At 43.2% G+C, this 17,019-nt stretch overlaps 1 protein-coding gene across 1 annotated transcript; it reads right to left on the bottom strand.

The window, feature by feature from the left end:
- Positions 1 to 549: 549 nt before the first annotated feature.
- Positions 550 to 16,253, bottom strand: med29 (mediator complex subunit 29). The gene is made up of 4 exons (XM_063060374.1): positions 15,992 to 16,253; positions 6,759 to 6,817; positions 4,273 to 4,357; positions 550 to 3,255 (listed from the first exon to the last, which is right to left on the bottom strand). Exons 1-4 carry the CDS (start codon positions 16,235 to 16,237, stop codon positions 3,040 to 3,042), a joined length of 606 nt encoding a protein of 201 aa, XP_062916444.1. The 5' UTR covers positions 16,238 to 16,253; the 3' UTR covers positions 550 to 3,039.
- Positions 16,254 to 17,019: the final 766 nt, after the last annotated feature.

Below are 17,019 nucleotides of genomic sequence, written 5' to 3'. Positions count from 1 at the left end.
CTATCCATCTATTTACTTTTTTAATTGCTGATACAGTCAGCCCTTTGAGCAGCACTGCCCAGCGAACCCCGATTTAACCCTAGCCTAATCACGGATATTTTACAAAGATCAATTAACCTATTAACTGGTTAACTGATCATTGGATTGTGGGTGGAAACCCATGTGGTCATGGGGAGAACGGTCAAACTCCTTACAGTGAGGGGGATTGAACCCGGGTCGGTGGGACTAGGTGTGAGTAAGAGTTCGGCATGGGCTAGAAGGGCCGAGATGGCTTGATTCCGTGCTGTAACTGTTATATGGTTATATGGGTCACCACTACTGTAAAGCAGTGTGCTACCCACTATGCTACTATGCTGCCCATAGAAAACTTGTATAACCAGACAGTATTTGCCACATTCCTGTTCACTCACTGGAAATTTGGTTCCAGCATTCCCTATAGACTGGTGTCCTGGTTCTGATGCTCCTTTGAAACCTATCAGGACTCTTGATCCCACACTCTCTTTAAACTTACTCTGTTCAATTCAAAACTTACAATAATGTCGTGTAATAGCTAAAAGATGTGAATTAATTGTGTTGATGTATTAATATCATCCAATAGTCCAGAAAATCTGCCGCTCAGTAAAGGTCTGAACACATTGGATTATCAGAGTTTTACAGTACTTACTGTTTTACTCATCTGCAAGACACCTTGTGAATTCCCCAGCTCTTTGTCTAAATCAAATTCTTTCTTAAAACTCACCTGGTTCCTTTAATGCTGCAGGGCTGATTCCCATGTTGCTTTTGGAGAAACAAAACACAAATGTACACACACATATATACACACTCACGCACACACACACAGAAAGAAACAGAAATATATACACAAATGTTCACACAATGACACTGAAACATGGCAATACAGAAACCACAAGAAATCACACCTTCAGGGAATTGGGGAGTACACACACAGAGTGACATGTAGGAGATATAGAAACAAACTTGCACACCAACAAAATGAAAATAGGATCACACTGTCTTTCTCTGTCTCTCTCACACACACAAATAGCCACAAGCTCACAGCCTGACTTGGAAATACGATCATATCATGATCTCACAGTGGTACAACTACATACATATCACCACCAGCCCTGTCTCCACACTCACACGGCAAATGTTTGACTGGCAAGAAAGGTAACAAGAAAATGCAATCCTATCCCACTGGGCATGGGAGGAATAATACAGTGGCAGGGTAGCTTAGCAATTGGTGTAACATTATTACCGTGCTGACTGTAAGATCAGAGTTCAATTCCTGCTGCTGTTGTCTGTACGGAATGTGTATGTTCTCCCCATGGGTTTCCTCCGGGTGCTCCAGTTTCCTCCCAGATTCCAAAGATGTACGGAAGCGTGGTGACACTTGCAGACTGCCCCCAGAACAATCCTTACTGATTTGATTTGACACAAACGATGCATTTTTGATATACATGTGACAAATAAAAGCCAATCTTTAATTTTTAACCACAGTGCAGCCAAACATATCAATAGGCTGCAAACAGATCAAGGAGGGGACGAATGAATAGTACATGAAAGGATATCACATCCTTTCTATCACATTGTAGAAAGAAGGATTAAATCCTCCATAAATTCACACATTTTCAAGTCATTATCAATCGTATAGATATCACCAACATCAAAGATGATCCCTTATTTATTTATTTAGTGATACAGCACAGATTAGACCCTTCAAGCCATGCTGCCCAGAAACCCCCAACAATCCATAACCTATTCACAATAACCAATGAACCTCCCCAGTACACTTTTGCACTGTGGGATGAAACCAGAGCAGCTGGGGAACTCACTTATTCTCATACAGACCACAAACTCCGGGTACCCGAGCTGTAATAGCATTGTGCTAACCATTACGCTACTGTGGCACACACAGATGTAATAGGAAACTTACACAAATCATTTTATATAAATAATATCACAAAGACACTTTATAAGAGAAATGAGTTTGAAACTTCCCCAGCACTACCTGCTGTCTGTAATCAGACCAAGTTAAACCGATCATTACTTAAGAGTCAGTCCCTCTTGCACAAGAGTTAAGTATGAACCAGTCAGCAGTCATTCACGGAATGTAAACAGCAGACTGGGACTGACCCCAAGGTCACCCTGCTGTTCCCAGCCTTTAGTCATTTATTTCACAACAGTGAACTCGTTATCAATACATCAGGAAAACAAATGCACTGCAGGAATGAGATCGCAGGATGTCCCCATTATCAACCCCTGGAAACATAGGTGATGGAAAGTCAGACTGCATTAATGTGACAGGAGTAAATCACAAGGATACCTTGTGGAAACCGTGCTGAAGTTAACCTTACAAAGCCTTGTATTTGCTGGTAGGGTGGATTGAGAGAATTAGGGGCTCAGGCCTTGGCCAATCAGCTCACAATTTCATACAAGGGGGCAAGGAAACCTTCCCTAAGAGTAAGGATGCCAGATGTGTACTACAGCTTCCACAGCGGAGACCAACAGGTTTACCAAGTCAGCATAGAATCAGAATGCAGCAAATGGAATTAAGAAGCAGGGCAGCTGTGATCTAAAAGAATAGTGGAAAAGGCTCACAGAGCTGAAAGGCTAACATTCCTTTCCTTTAAAGGAGAAGAATTCGTCAAACCTGAATTTGCTGTCATCCTCTAATGGACTACTACCCTACTACAGTCTCAGTCCCATGTACACAGCTCTTTGCAATTACGAGCTGGAAGTTGCCAAATGAGAATATACTGATGTGGAGTCAGACACAAACATATTTAAAAGAATGAACATACAGTATCACTCTGAAAGATGGAATAGGATCACTCATAGCACACATGGCCCTAACCCCACTGAGTAACTGGGAACAGACCACAGCACAGAATGTTAAGCACGAAACTTCAGAGAAGGGGTTGACTAGCAGATCCCTTTACATCCAACCACTCAGACAAAATCATGGTGATACAGCAGAGGTTCATGGAAATGCCAACTCCAGAGGACCCAGAATCTGACTGCAGACACTATCGCCGTTCACATCTGCCCCTTGCTGGCAATCCTTTTTGAACACTCCAAGAGGGCATTATGAATGTCTTTGGCACAGGAGATCTGTGACTTGATCATACTGAGGTACTGAGTGTATGACAGACTCTCTGTCTGCACTGTGTCAGGCTTGGTTGCAGTGGGAACCAGGTTGGGCGAGTGTTTAGCACTGTCAATGCTCTGGGATAGACATTCGAAAGCCAGCCTCTGCAAAGGAAGAGACACAGTCAGTGACAGAAGAATCAGAAGCAAGACCATAAGGCATAGGAGCAGAATTAAGCCATTTGGCTCATCAAATCTGCTCTGCCATTCGATCAAGGCTGATTTATTATCCCCCTCAACCCCATTCACCAGCCCACCCCAGGGTGCTGCCCGACCTGCTGAGTTCCTCCAGCGTGTTGTGAGTGTTGCAATAACCTTTAACACCCTTACTAATCAAGAACCTATCAGCCTCTGTTTTAAATATACCCAATGACCTGGCCTCCACAATCGACTGTGGCAAAAAAATTCCACAGATTCACCACCCTCTGGCTAAAGAAATTCTTCCCCATATCTGTTCAAAATGGACGTCCCTCTATTCTGTGCCCTTTGGTCTAGAACTCTCCCACTGCAGAGAAACAGCTTCTTCATGTTCATTCTAACATTTTCAATATTCGACAGGTTGCAATGAGATTCAGCCTCACTCTTAATTCCAGTGAGTACAGGCCCAGAGCCATAAAGTACTCCTCATATATTGGCTCTTTTATTCCCAAGGTCATTCTCATGAACCTCCCTGTGGTGGAGTGACACAAGGAGCACAGGCTTGTCTATCACAGTTACCCTTGCTGTACTGTTCAGACTGAAACCACTGGACTGAGTATGAATCTTGCAGACACTTCTCCCTGGAACTGATCAGAAAATCAACAATCATGGAGCTTAGAAAACGAGAGGGCTATGCACTAGGGAAATTCTAGGCAGTTTCCAGAGTAGGTTACATGGTTGGCACAACATTGTGGGAAGAAGGACCTGTAATGTGCTGTAGATTTCTATGTTTTATGTTCTAATTATCCTCAGCCGATCAGGGAGAAAACACCGTTTTGCATGTCCGCTAAAATTCCTAGGTGCAATGATTTGGGCTGTCTGAAACTAAAAGAGCCAGTGCATGAAATGAGTAACAGCAGAGGGCAGCAAGGTGGAAAGCTACATCAATAGAAGTAGAGGGTTTCCAACTTCAGTCATACTCACCAGACACAGTTCCACCTGGTCACATAGAGCGTAGAATTCCTCTAAACTCTTATCGAAGCGCTGCAATGCAGTATCACTGCTCTTCCTGTAGGGTAAAGGATAACATCTGTTACGAACTGAAATCAGAATACACAGTTAGCAGGGTAGCGATAATTCCCTCCTTCTGCTTCTGTCCTTATTCTACTCAATGACAAAAGGAGTTGTAGGAGCAGCTTCAAAATCCTACACCTTAAGATCCAGAAAAAAAAAGGAATCTGAGTTCTTATTGCAACTATCTAGATGCAGAATTTTCTCACTCAATTCACAAAACATCGAAAGTAAAAGGTGTACTAGGGTATACAATCAGCCTCAGTAAAAATACATATATGGTTAGATGTTTTACATAGAGCACAAGCCAATAAACCAATAGATCTACTCCAAGGTCCAGCTAACCATCCCCTCCCATACTGTATAGCCCTCCATTTTCTATCATCCACAAGCCTATCTGTATCTGCCTTTACCACCAACCCTGGTAGCGCGCTCCATGCACCTACCACTCTCTGTCCACAAAAGCCTACCTTGAACATCCCCTCCCATACTTCCAATTACCTTAAAATAGTGCGTAAAATAATGGAGATCATTAGCTATTTCCACCCTGGAAAAAAATTCCTGGCTGTCCCCTCTTTATCATCGTACACATCTCTATGAGGTCACCTCTCATGTTCCTTTGTTCCAGAGAGGTAAGACTGAGCTTACATAGCCTATCCTCATAAGACATGCTCTCTAATACAGTCAGCATCCATGTAAATCTTCTCTCCCCCCACCTAAAGCTTCTACATCCTTCCTATAATGAGCAGACCATCTGATACCATTGGTTCTAACCTCTAAGGTTTAAGTCACACCATCAAATAAATATTACCAAATGGTTCAGCAGCATGAAATACATAATAAAATATTTTACAACAAGTTACTTCATGTTTGTTTCAGAAAATGGCAAATGAATGAATTTATTGTGTCTACATTGCAAACATGCAAGAGGTAATAGCAATGGCTGAGGTTACACCAGTTTCTGCCATTGCTTTCATGCTTGCTTCTAGGTTCTTCAGCCCATACCTGATTGAGAATGGTGATTTCAGAGCAACCAGCAAACAGTTTTTGATTTTGAGGTTATTATTCCAGATTACAATGTTTTTACACTGGATCTTGAGGTGTAGGTTTTTGAAGTAAAGTTACTTCGGTAACTCCAGCTCTCCTGATTCAAAAAAAAAATTGAGGTAGAAAGGTGGAATACATACAAGCATTTCCTACTGAATTTGGCAACTCTACCACCCGAATTTTCAGTCTTTCTTCCTCCCCCAACAGTCCACATAAAACGTCTTCGGTGCTTTGATACCCACCTCAGAAAGCAGATTTCAGATGTTATTTTTATCATTACCTTTTGCTGGACAAAAAGATTAAAAGTTCTTCTTTTTCTCTCTCTGTCTCCACTTTCTCTTAGCTTGAGAAACTGCTTCCTTCCGTTAATTCACTATCCAGTCCATGCTATACTTTCCCTGGAGATGTGTGATGGTTCAATGGACAGGGAGTTTTACTCTGTATCTAAGACAGGCTGTCCCTTGCCTGGAAGTGTGTGATGGTTTTACACACAGGGAGTTTTACTCTGTATCTAACACAGGCTGTCCCTACTCTGGAAGTGTGTGATGGTGTTACAAACAGGGAGTTTTACTCTGTATCGAACACAGGCTGTCCCTTGCCTGGAAATGTGTGATGGTTTTACACAAAGGGAGTTTTACTCTGTATCTAACAGAGGCAGTCCATCCCCTGGGAGTGTGTGATGGTTTTACACACAGGGAGTTTTACTCTGTATCTAACACAGGCTGTCCCTACTCTGGAAGTGTGTGATGGTGTTACAAACAGGGAGTTTTACTCTGTATCGAACACAGGCTGTCCCTTGCCTGGAAATGTGTGATGGTTTTACACAAAGGGAGTTTTACTCTGTATCTAACAGAGGCAGTCCATCCCCTGGGAGTGTGTGATGGTTTTACATACAGGGAGCTTTACTCTGTATCTACACAGGCCGTCCCTACTCTGGAAGTGTGCGATGGTTTTACATATACAGAGCTTTACGCTATCTCTATCACAGCCTATCTCTGCCTTAACAGGACAATCCAGAGGGACCTTTAAAATCATTGGGAGGTTTTGTCTTTTATTCATGTGTTGGGATGTTGGCATTACCCTAATGAGGCCAGCATTTACTGCTCACCTCAGAGGAATTAAAACTATTTACCTGAATTGATGGGTATCTAAGTAATATGAACACTATGCTGACTAACCAACTACATCATGCTCATTTATCTTATCTCACCTGCAAAGTTGATGCCCCACTGTTAGGTTTCACATAAACCGAAACCAGTGTGTTGTTCCACTAAATGGGCACACGGCAGTTGCAAATGCCCTTATTCCATTCACAAATAGGAGCAGACATTGATCAGAAGTGCAATACTCACTGTCCATTATCAATAGTTGTGTTTTGGGACAAGTTTTGAGCTGCAATCCTCATTAGATTCTAAAAGGTAAACAGAAACATCAATAAAGCATCAGATACAAGATACTCTGCAAATGCTGGAGACCTAGAGGAACAAACACAAAATGCTATCAGGTTCAGGCAGCATCTATGCAAATAAATAAACAGTCAATGCACTAGGCCGACACTCTTCATCAGAATTGGAAAGGATTTGGGAAGATGCCAAAATAAAAATAAAGCATCAGACACAGCTTTAATAGAAAACAAGCAATTCCTGCCAGTGAATAAAGAATTTATTTTATTGATATGACTGTCTAAATTTAGAAATCACCTTTGAAATGGTGCTTTCCATTTCATATCAGGAATCAAATCACACACACACATTCATACATAAGAAAATACACACAGTGGTCACTTTATTAGGTACCATTCCTGGTCTTCTGCTGCTGAAGCTCATCCACTTCAAGGTTCAACATGTTGGCATTCAGAGATGCTCTTCTGCACACCACTATTGTAATGTGTGATTATTTGAGTTATTGTTGTCCTCCTGTCAAAACCAGTCTGGCCATTCTCCTCTGACTGCTCCCATTAATGAGGCATTTTTGCCCAGAGAACTCACTGGATTTTTTTTTTTTGTTTTTTTTGCATCTTTCTCTGAAACTCTAGGGACTGTTGTGTGTGAAAATCCCAGGAGATCAGCAGTTTCTGAGATACTCAAATCACCCCATCTGGCATCAACAATCATTCCATGGTCAAAGTCACTTAGATCACATTTCTTCCTAATTCTGATGTTTGGGCTGAACAACACCTGAACCTTTTGACCACATCTGCATGATTTTATGCACTGAATTGCTGCCACATGATTGGCTGATTAAATATTTGCATCAACCAGCAGGTGTACAGTGTATCTAATAAAATGGTCACTGAGTATATTATATAGTTAGAAGTCTAGGAGACTTCCGATAGCGCTCATGGAGTGAAGTCGTGTTCTTGACTCGCTCCATTACCTCTGAGTTTTTTTCCTATGATCAGCTACATTTAACCATTAAGGCACCGATTTTCATAACTCTTTGCAACAAATTCTGTTTTTCTTGATATTTGGATGTTTTTAAGATCTGCTATGTCTAAGAACGGGAAAGACGGCAAACCTCCAGTTAGACCGAAAGCTACTGATCCTCCTCCGACTGAACCAGCATTAACTTTGAAAGCTCTATCGGATCTGATTCAAACGGAAATTTCAACTACTGTTAACGGATCTGACTCGTGTGGAAATTTCATCTAAACTGGAGAAAATTCTTGATGTAATCGATAAAATGCAAACATCTATCATGGAACATCAGACTGCTATATCTAATCTTCAAAAATCCACGCAACAAAATGAACTCAAGATGGGGAAAATTGAGACAATTACTGGAATGAAGAAAAAACTTGACTTTCTGACTTTCGGACTTAGAATGCAGAATGTGAAGACAGAATATTCGAATTATTGGTATTCGTGAAGCTGCTGAATCTGATGACACTGTGAAGTTCTTTTCTCAACTTTTAAAAGATGCGTTCCCTACCTTATTTCCTGACCAACCACCACTATTGGATCGGGCTCACAGAATCCCATTATATTCGTCTAAGTCAGATAAACCTCGGCATTTATTCTACGATTTCATTATTTTCAAGACAAGGAGAAATTGCTTCAATTTGCTCAACCTAACGGTTACATTGATTATTCACAGCTTCGGTTCTGGCTGGTAGAGGATTTCAGTAAGCCGGTTCGGGATCAGCGTGTCCGTTACAGATCTGTGATGTCGGAACTTGATAAGATGGATTTAAAACCAGTGTTGCTTTATCCTGCACGTTTGAAGATTCGCTTGCCTGATGGGTCTTCCCGTTTTTTCGACTCTCCATCGGAAGCCCAGAGTTACCTTGATCAATTTTCGCCTTCAACATCTTAATCGCAATTATTAAACCATCTCTGTTTGTTCAGATGCAGTTAATCTGTTTTGGTTTGTTTTTTGCTTTATATGAGGGCAGAAAAATTTTTTTTCGGTTAATTAATATGTTGCCAAATTTTTTTCTAACTGCATCACTCCTTTCTTTTTCCCTCGGGATTCTGGGTGGTTATTTTCTCTGCATCATTTTATGTATTTCCTTTGAGGCCTTAAATTTTGTAGTTTTTAAATGTACTTTTTGTAGTTTTCCTCGCTAGTTTATGTTAATTGTCTCATTTTCTTGTTTAACTACATGGTATGTTGTTGGTTAACGGTTTTCTTTATATTTACCTGTTTTTTCTTTGTATTATATTGGGTTTGCTTTAATCGGTGTACTTTTTTTTAATTTCTCTACTGTTTTATAACTTTAGCTGATCCTCTTATATATACACTTTTTTAGCGAGCGTCTATCGGAAGTCATGGGGGTAGTTCTAGTGCTTGCTTCTTTCTGGCTGGTCTATCTTAGATTTAGCTTTGGGGGTTGGGGGGGCGGTGGGAGGGGCTTCACTTTTTAGTTTTTTCCTTTTGGGCTACTTATATTACTGAACTATTGGTCGCGTTCTCCTTCCCGTTATCTCTTGTTTGTTTTGTTCCCTTTCCGGGTGCGTGGGTCGATCCTATTGTCAATACTCCTCTTTTTGCGGGTTGACTTTAGGCTTTATGGAGTCTACTATTAATTTTGTCTCTTGGAATACTAACGGTCTTAATCATCCAATAAAAAGGAAAAAAGTTTTTAAAGTATTCCGGAGACTTAAAGCACATGTTCTATTTTTACAAGAGACCCATGCGCAGAGGGGGGACAGATTAAGTTTTTTCAAATTCTGGAAAGATGAACACTTCCATTCGAATTCCGACGCTAAGATTCGAGGGGTTTCTATTTTTATAGATCCCTCAATCACTTTTGTACAACATGATATTATTTCTGATCCGAATAGCAGATTTCTATTGGTTAGTCCCTTCTTGCTTTTTAACTGTTTTTAATGGAGGTCGTGATTGTTTTAAGTTGTTTAACTCTACTTGATACCTAGCTAGCCCATTGCTTTGCTTTTTAGTTCAGTTGCACGGTGGGGTTTTTTTGGGTTTCTTTTCCTTATTGACATGTTTGAAAATTAGTATGCTATTATACTGGTTATACTAATTATACTGGTTATTTTATATCCAAACTGCACTGTTTGTACTAGCAACACACATCAAAGTTGCTGGTGAACGCAGCAGGCCAAGCAGCATCTCTTGAATTTCCAGCATCTGCAGAATTCCTGCTGTTTGTACTAACTTTTTTTTGTGTATTAATATCTCTGGTAAAGTTATATTGCAACTGTGTATCGGTGCCTATGTGGTTTACCTTTTGTGTACTAATTCAATAAAAAGATTTAAAAAGAAGTCTATTAGAGTAACTGAGATATAAGCAGAGAAATGAGTGCTTCAACCCAATTTATCCTGTGATGCCTATTTATGCCAAACCCACTTAGACCATAGGACCATAAGATATAGGAGAAGTAGACCATTCAACCCATCAAGTCTGCTCCGCCACTCAATTAGATTAGATTAGATTCAACTTTATTGTCATTGTGCTGAGTACAGATACAAAGCCAATGAAATGCAGTTAGCATTTAACCAGAAATGCAGAGAATAGTGTTATTTACAAAATAACTGTGAATAAAAAGTAAGTGCTACAGCACACAAATGTAAAAGTACTGAGACAGTACAATATGGATGCAATACTGCTTAACGCTGCGATGTGAGGTTCAGCGGGGTCACAGCCTCAGGGAAGAAGCTCTTCCTGTGCCTGCTGGTGTGGGAGTGGAGGCTCCTGTAGCGCCTACCGGATGGGAGGAGAGTAAAAAGTCCATGGTTAGGGTGAGATGCATCCCTGATAATGCTTTTTGCCCTGCCCAGGCAGCGTTTATGGTAGATGTTCTCAATTGTGGGCAATTGGGTGCCGATAATCGGCTGGGCAGTTTTCACCACACGCTGGAGTGCTTTGCGGTCCGATACAATTGCCATACCACACTAAGATGCAGTTGGTGAGCATGCTCTCAATGGTACAGCGGTAAAAGCCTGTCAGTATCCTGGGACAGAGGTGAGCTTTCCTGATGCTCTGCAGGAAATAAAGGCGCTGTTACACCTTTTTGATCAGGATGGAGGAGTTCAGGGACCAGGTGAGATCCTCGGAAATGTGGACACCAAAGCTTGATACACGCTCCACTACAGCGCCGTTGATGTAGATGGGGATGTGAGTGTGGTTCCTAGCATGCCTGAAATCCACAATGATCTCCTTGGTCTTCTGGGTGTTAAGAGCCAGGTTGTTGTCAGCACACCACGCGGCCAGGTACTGGACTTCGTCCCTGTAGGCCGTCTCATCATCCCCTCTGATCAGGCCAACCACCGTGGTGTCATCTGCGAACTTGATTATGGAGTTAGAACCGTGTACAGGAACGCAGTCATAGGTGAAAAGGGAGTACAGAAGAGGGCTCGGTACACAGCCTTGAGACACGCCGGTGTTCAGGGTGAGAGTGGAGGAGGAGAGGTTGTCTAACTTAACTGATTGGGGTCTGTTAGTCAGAAAGTCCAAGGTCCAATTGCAGAGGGATGAGCTGATACCAAGCTGGTGAAGTTTGGCAATCAGCTTGGAGGGGATCACAGTATTGAATGCCAAACTAAAGTCAATGAACAGCATTCTGACATAAGAGTTGGGGCTGTCCAGGTGGGTCAGGGTAGAGTGAAGTGCCGTGGAGATGGCATCCTCTGTTGACCTGTTGGTGCGATACGCAAATTGATGGGGGTCCATGATAGTAGGCAGATAGGATTTCAGATGTGATCGAACCAGTCTCTCAAAGCACTTTGCAATGATGGGGGTGAGTGCAACTGGGTGGAAGTCATTCAGGCCTGTGGCAGTGGAATGTTTCGGCACTGGCACGATGGTAGCGATCTTGAAGCTTGTGGGGTCAACTGCCTGGGCCAGGGACAGATTAAAAATGTCCGTGAAAACCCCGGCCAACTGCCCTGCACAGACTCTGAGCACATGGCCAGGTATTCCATCCAGACCAGCTGCCTTCCGTACATTCACCCTGCTCAGGGTGGCGCAAACATCGGAGGTGGAAAGTGAGAGAGGCAGTTCACCAGGTGGGAGATCCACTTTGAGGGTGACATCCTTGTTCCCTCGGTCAAAGTGAGTGTAGAAGTAAAGTGAGTAGAAGAGCTCATCAGGGAGGGAAGCAGAGCTGGAAGGGGGCACAGTCCTAGGTGGTTTGAAGTCTGTAATGACCTGTATGCCATGCCACAAGCGCCAGGGTCCAAGGAGTTGAAATGCTCCTCGATTCTCTGTTTGTATATGTGTTTAGCCTGAGAGATTCCCCTCCTCAGGTTTGCCCTGGCTGAGCTGTAAGCCTGCCGGTCTCCAGACCTGAAGGCTGAATCTCTGGCTTTGAGCAGGAGGCGAACTTCTCTATTCATCCATGGTTTCTGATTGGGGAAAACTTTTATTTGTTTTTCTGATGTCACTCTATCTACACACTTGTTGATGTGCTCAAGGACAGAGTTGGTATATAAGTCAATGTTAATCTGAGAGTCTGTGGTGGCATGGGCAGCAAACGCTCTCCAGTCTGTGTGCTGGAGTTGGTGCTGTAGAGCAGAGTCAGCACCCTCCAGCCAGATCTTAATAGTCTTCATTGTGGGTTTCACACGTTTAATGACCGGGCTATATTTGGGAAGCAGAAGCAATGAAAGATGGTCAGACTGATCCAATTCTTCCAGTCATCCCCACTCCCCTGCCATCTCCCCAGACCATTTGATGCCCTAGCTAATTAAGAATCTATCTCTGCCTTAAATGCACCCAATGACTTGGCCTTGCCTACATTAAGCCAATCCTGCACTACTCCTTTCCTATCCAAGGACTTGTCCAAATGCCTTTTTAACATTGTAATTGTATCTGCAAATTCCTGAGGTAAATATAAGCACCAATGAGGAAAAATACTTGACAAGTTCATTGAAATACAGGGTGGAATACGCCCTACTGGCACTTTGAGCCACGCCACCCAGCAACAGCACCCAGCGATTTAGCCCTGGCCTTATCACAGAACAATTTACAATCAGCAATTAATCTACTAACTACATTGGTCTTTGGGCTATGGGAGGAAGCTGAAGCATCAAGAGAAAACCCACACGATTTACGGAGAGGATGTGGGTTTTGCAGATGACATTGGAATTGGAGGAGATAGCAGAGATACTTAATGAATGCTTTGCTTCCGTATCACTACGGAAAAGATCTTGGTGATTGTAGGGATGATTTATAGCGGATTGCAAAGCTTGAGCATATGGACATTAAGAAAGATGTGCCGGAGCTTTTGGAAAGCATCAGATTGGATACGTCTCCGGGACCAGATGAGATGTACTCCAGGCTACTGTGGGAGGCGAGGAAGAAGATTGCTGAGCCTATATCATCATCAACAGAGGATTGGAGAGTTGCAGGTGTTGTTCCCTTATTCAAGAAAGGGAGTAGAGATAACCCAGGAAATTATAGACCAATGAGTATTACTTCAATGATTGGTAAGTTGATGGAAAAGATCCTGAGAGGCAGGATTTATGAACATTTGGAGAGGCATAATATGATTAGGAATAGTCAGCATGACTTTGTCAAAGACAGGTCGTGCCTTATGAGCCTAATTGTATTTTTTGAGGATGTGACTAAACACATTGATGAAGGTAGAGCAGTAGATGTAGTGTATGTGGATTTCAGCAAGACATTTGATAAGGTACCCCATACAAGGCTTATTGAGAAAGTAAGGAGGCATGGGATCCAAGGGGACATTGCTTTGTGGATCCAGAACTGGCTTGCTCACAGAAGGCAGAGTGGTTATAGATAGGGTCATATTCTGCATGAAGGTCGGTGACCAGTGGCGTGCCTCAAGGATCTGTTCTAGGACCCCTTTTCTTCGTAATTTTTATAAATGATCTGGATGAGGAAGTAGAGGGATGGGTTAGTAAATTTGCTAATGACACAAAGGTTAGGGGTGTTGTGGATAGTGTGGAGGGCTGTCAGAGGTTACAGCAGGACATCAATAAGATGCAAAACTGGGCTGAGAAGTAGCAGATGGAGTTCTACCCCAAGTGTGAGGTGGTTCATTTTGGTAGGTCAAATATGATTGCAGAATATAGTGTTAATGGTAAGACACTTGGCAGTGTGGAGGATCAGAGGGATCTTGGGGTCTAAGTCCATAGGACACTCAAAGCTGCTACGCAGGTTGACTCTGTGGTAAGGAAGGCAAACGGAGCATTGGCTTTCATCAACTGTGGGACTGAGTTTAAGAGCCGAGAGGTAATGTTACAGCTATATAGGACCCTGCTCAGACCCCAATTGGAGTACTGTGCTCAGTTCTGGTCACCTCACTACAGGAAGGATATGGAAACTATAGAAAGGGTGCAGAGGAGGTTTACAAGGATGTTGCCTGGATTGGGGAACATGCCTTATGAGAATAGGTTGAGTGAACTCGGTTTTTCTCCTTGGAGTGACGGAGCATGAGAGGTGGATAGTCAGAGGCTTCTTCCCAGGGCTGAAATGGCTAGCATGAGATGGCACAGTTTTAAGGTGCTTAGAAGCAGATACAGATGAGATGTCAGGGGTAGGTTTTTTACGCAGAGAGTGGTGAGTGCGTGGAATGGGCTGCCGGTGACAGTGGTGGAGGCTGACACGATAAGGTCTTTTAAGAGACTCCTGGACAGGTACATGGAGCTTAAAAAAAAAAGAGGGCTTGGTAATTTCTAAAGTAAGTACATGTTCGGCACAGCTTTGTGGGCTGAAGGGCCTGTATTGTGCTGCAGGCTTTCTATGTTTATATGAATTGAGCTTCTAACTCCAACGCCCTGGTAGTAGTGTCGCACTGACTGTTACGCTACTGCAGTGCTCTATCAAAAAACATAAAGAACAGTAGAATAAATAGGTGGGGGGAGAGGGTGATAGGTGAAGCCAGGTGGATGGGAAAGGCCAGGCTGGAGAAGGAATCTGATAGGAGAGTGGACCATGGGAGAAAGGGAAGGAGTCTTCAACCTTCCTTTCTAGTCCTGGTGAATGCTCTCAGCCCGAAATGTCAACTGTTTATTCATTTTCATAGATGCTGCCTGACCTGCTGAGTTGTGAGTGCAGCAGTGATGGTATTTCCACATGCCTGTTTTCTTACTCCTGTTTAGTGGAGCACAATACAGGCCCTTTGGCCCACAATGTTGTACTATGTTGGTCGAGGCTGCAGGTTGCTTGGGTTTTGTAGATGGCTAATGACCAAGTGGTACCAATCAGACACTTCTCCCTGGAACTAATCAGAAAATCGACAGACATGGAGCTTAGAAAAATAGAGGGCTATGCAGTAGGGAAATTCTAGGCAGTTTCTAGAGTAGTGGCACAACATTGTGGGCTGAAGAGCCTGTAATGTGCTGTCGATTTTCTATGTTCTAGTTATCTAGGATCTATTTCCTTTAGTGGAGGGGTCAAAACCAGGAGTCAAGGATTTAATGTCATAATAAGGGAGGACAAGGATTTTTTTTTCTTCTAGGAGGATGGAAGTCTGGAATTCATTCCCTTGAGGTGTGTTGCTGACAGAAACCTGTAGCATCACTTGATGTGTACTTTAACTATCCGTTTATCCATATAGTCCATGAATCCATAGGGTAACTGCGACACAAAGATACAAAACAGGAGCAAGAATAGATCATTCAGTGTTTTTTGGGCTGTTCAGTACGATCATAGCTGATTTTTACTTCAGTACCCTGTTCCTGCTTTCCACCCAAAATAATCCTCAAAAGAGTATTTTTACTAAGCTTTGTTAAGCTCAATTTTCCTTTAATAAACTTTGTTCAATTTGTTTTCAAAATGTTTTGTTTTAATATTTCTTACAACAGAGTCTAGAATTTCCACAATTACTGTCACATCTTTCCAATCGCATCCAGTTCCATGGGTCAAGCCAATCACAAACAAACCGAACTGACATTAAGTGAATTAGGAAATTAATCAACCAATTAGAAAATGTGATACCAGAAATAAACGCCTGCGAATGTAAATGTGTCATTAAAAAATAAAATTCTGATCCCTGACCTAAACGGTACAGATCTTTTACCAACTCTACTCACCCTCCACCTCAGACAGACCTGTTGACCACAGAATAATAATGAAGTTTGATCACCAAGTACCGAGGTCCTGAGATCCCCCTGATCCCATAAATCGGCCCAAATGACGCCAGGCCAGTACCTGCAGCGAGTCCTTCAACTGTGGGATCAGCAGCTTGAACTTGGCCACAGGGTCGTCCTGCTGCTGAGCCTGTTGTTGTTGTTGTTGCTGCTGGGCGAGCGCCGGCTGACCTGCCTGAGCCTGAGCCTGAGCCTGAGCCTGGGCCTGGGCCTGGGCTTGTGCCGCCGCCAGTTGCTGCGCCTGAACGAGCTGCTGCTGGGCCTGAGCCGCCGCCAACTGCTGCTGTTGATTCATCGGCGCCGCCATCTTCGGGAGCTCCGACCGTCACCCATCACCCGCCCATGAGTGGTCTGAAGCTAGCAACCATTGGCTGGTCTGGACGTCAATCAATCTTCCAGCCGACTCTCTCTGTTGATTGGCCCTCACGGGTCGTCATGTTGGTGGGACACGCAAGTCCACGCAGGCAGAGTGCACGGTCGTCATGGGTCAGCGGGAGCGCGCCTTGCAGAAGGAACCACGTGAAGTGCACATAGTTACAGAGCGGCAGCTTCCTGCGTTCCCAAATGCCCATCGTCTTGTGGGCCCGCGAATAGTGAGATTGACTGGTTTGATAGAATCCCTGCAAATTGAGCTTTAATGGTGGCCATATACTGGAAATTCATCACGATTACAGCATTGACAGAATCACGCATACACGAGGAATTCTGCAGATGCTGGAATTTCAAGCAACACACATCAAAGTTGCTGGTGAACGCAGCAGGCCAGGCAGCATCTCTGGGAAGAGGTACAGTCGATGTTTCGGACCGAGACCCTTCGTCAGGACGTCAGCAGTGATTGTGGTTGGGGGCGGGGGCGGGGAAATGAACAAATGAGGCAGAGTAGTGTGAACTGAGGAACAAAGGAATCGTGCTGGATAGGGTATTTTCATTGCAGCAATTGCTTCATTAGGCATGATTGACCTTTCTTATTCATAGTGTGGAATTGACAAAGAATACCCAGCTCCTATGCCAGTCCCTAATTCTAATAACCAACCCGAAGCTGAAGAAATGCAGTTATTATCCATGCTCAAAATTTCTATCACACAGTGT

The sequence above is a fragment of the Mobula hypostoma genome, chromosome 10 (genome assembly GCF_963921235.1).
Source record: "Mobula hypostoma chromosome 10, sMobHyp1.1, whole genome shotgun sequence".
Classification (NCBI taxonomy): domain Eukaryota; kingdom Metazoa; phylum Chordata; class Chondrichthyes; order Myliobatiformes; family Myliobatidae; genus Mobula; species Mobula hypostoma.
The sequence above is the reverse complement of the archived record's forward strand: the minus strand, read 5'-3'. Positions and strand labels throughout refer to the sequence as shown.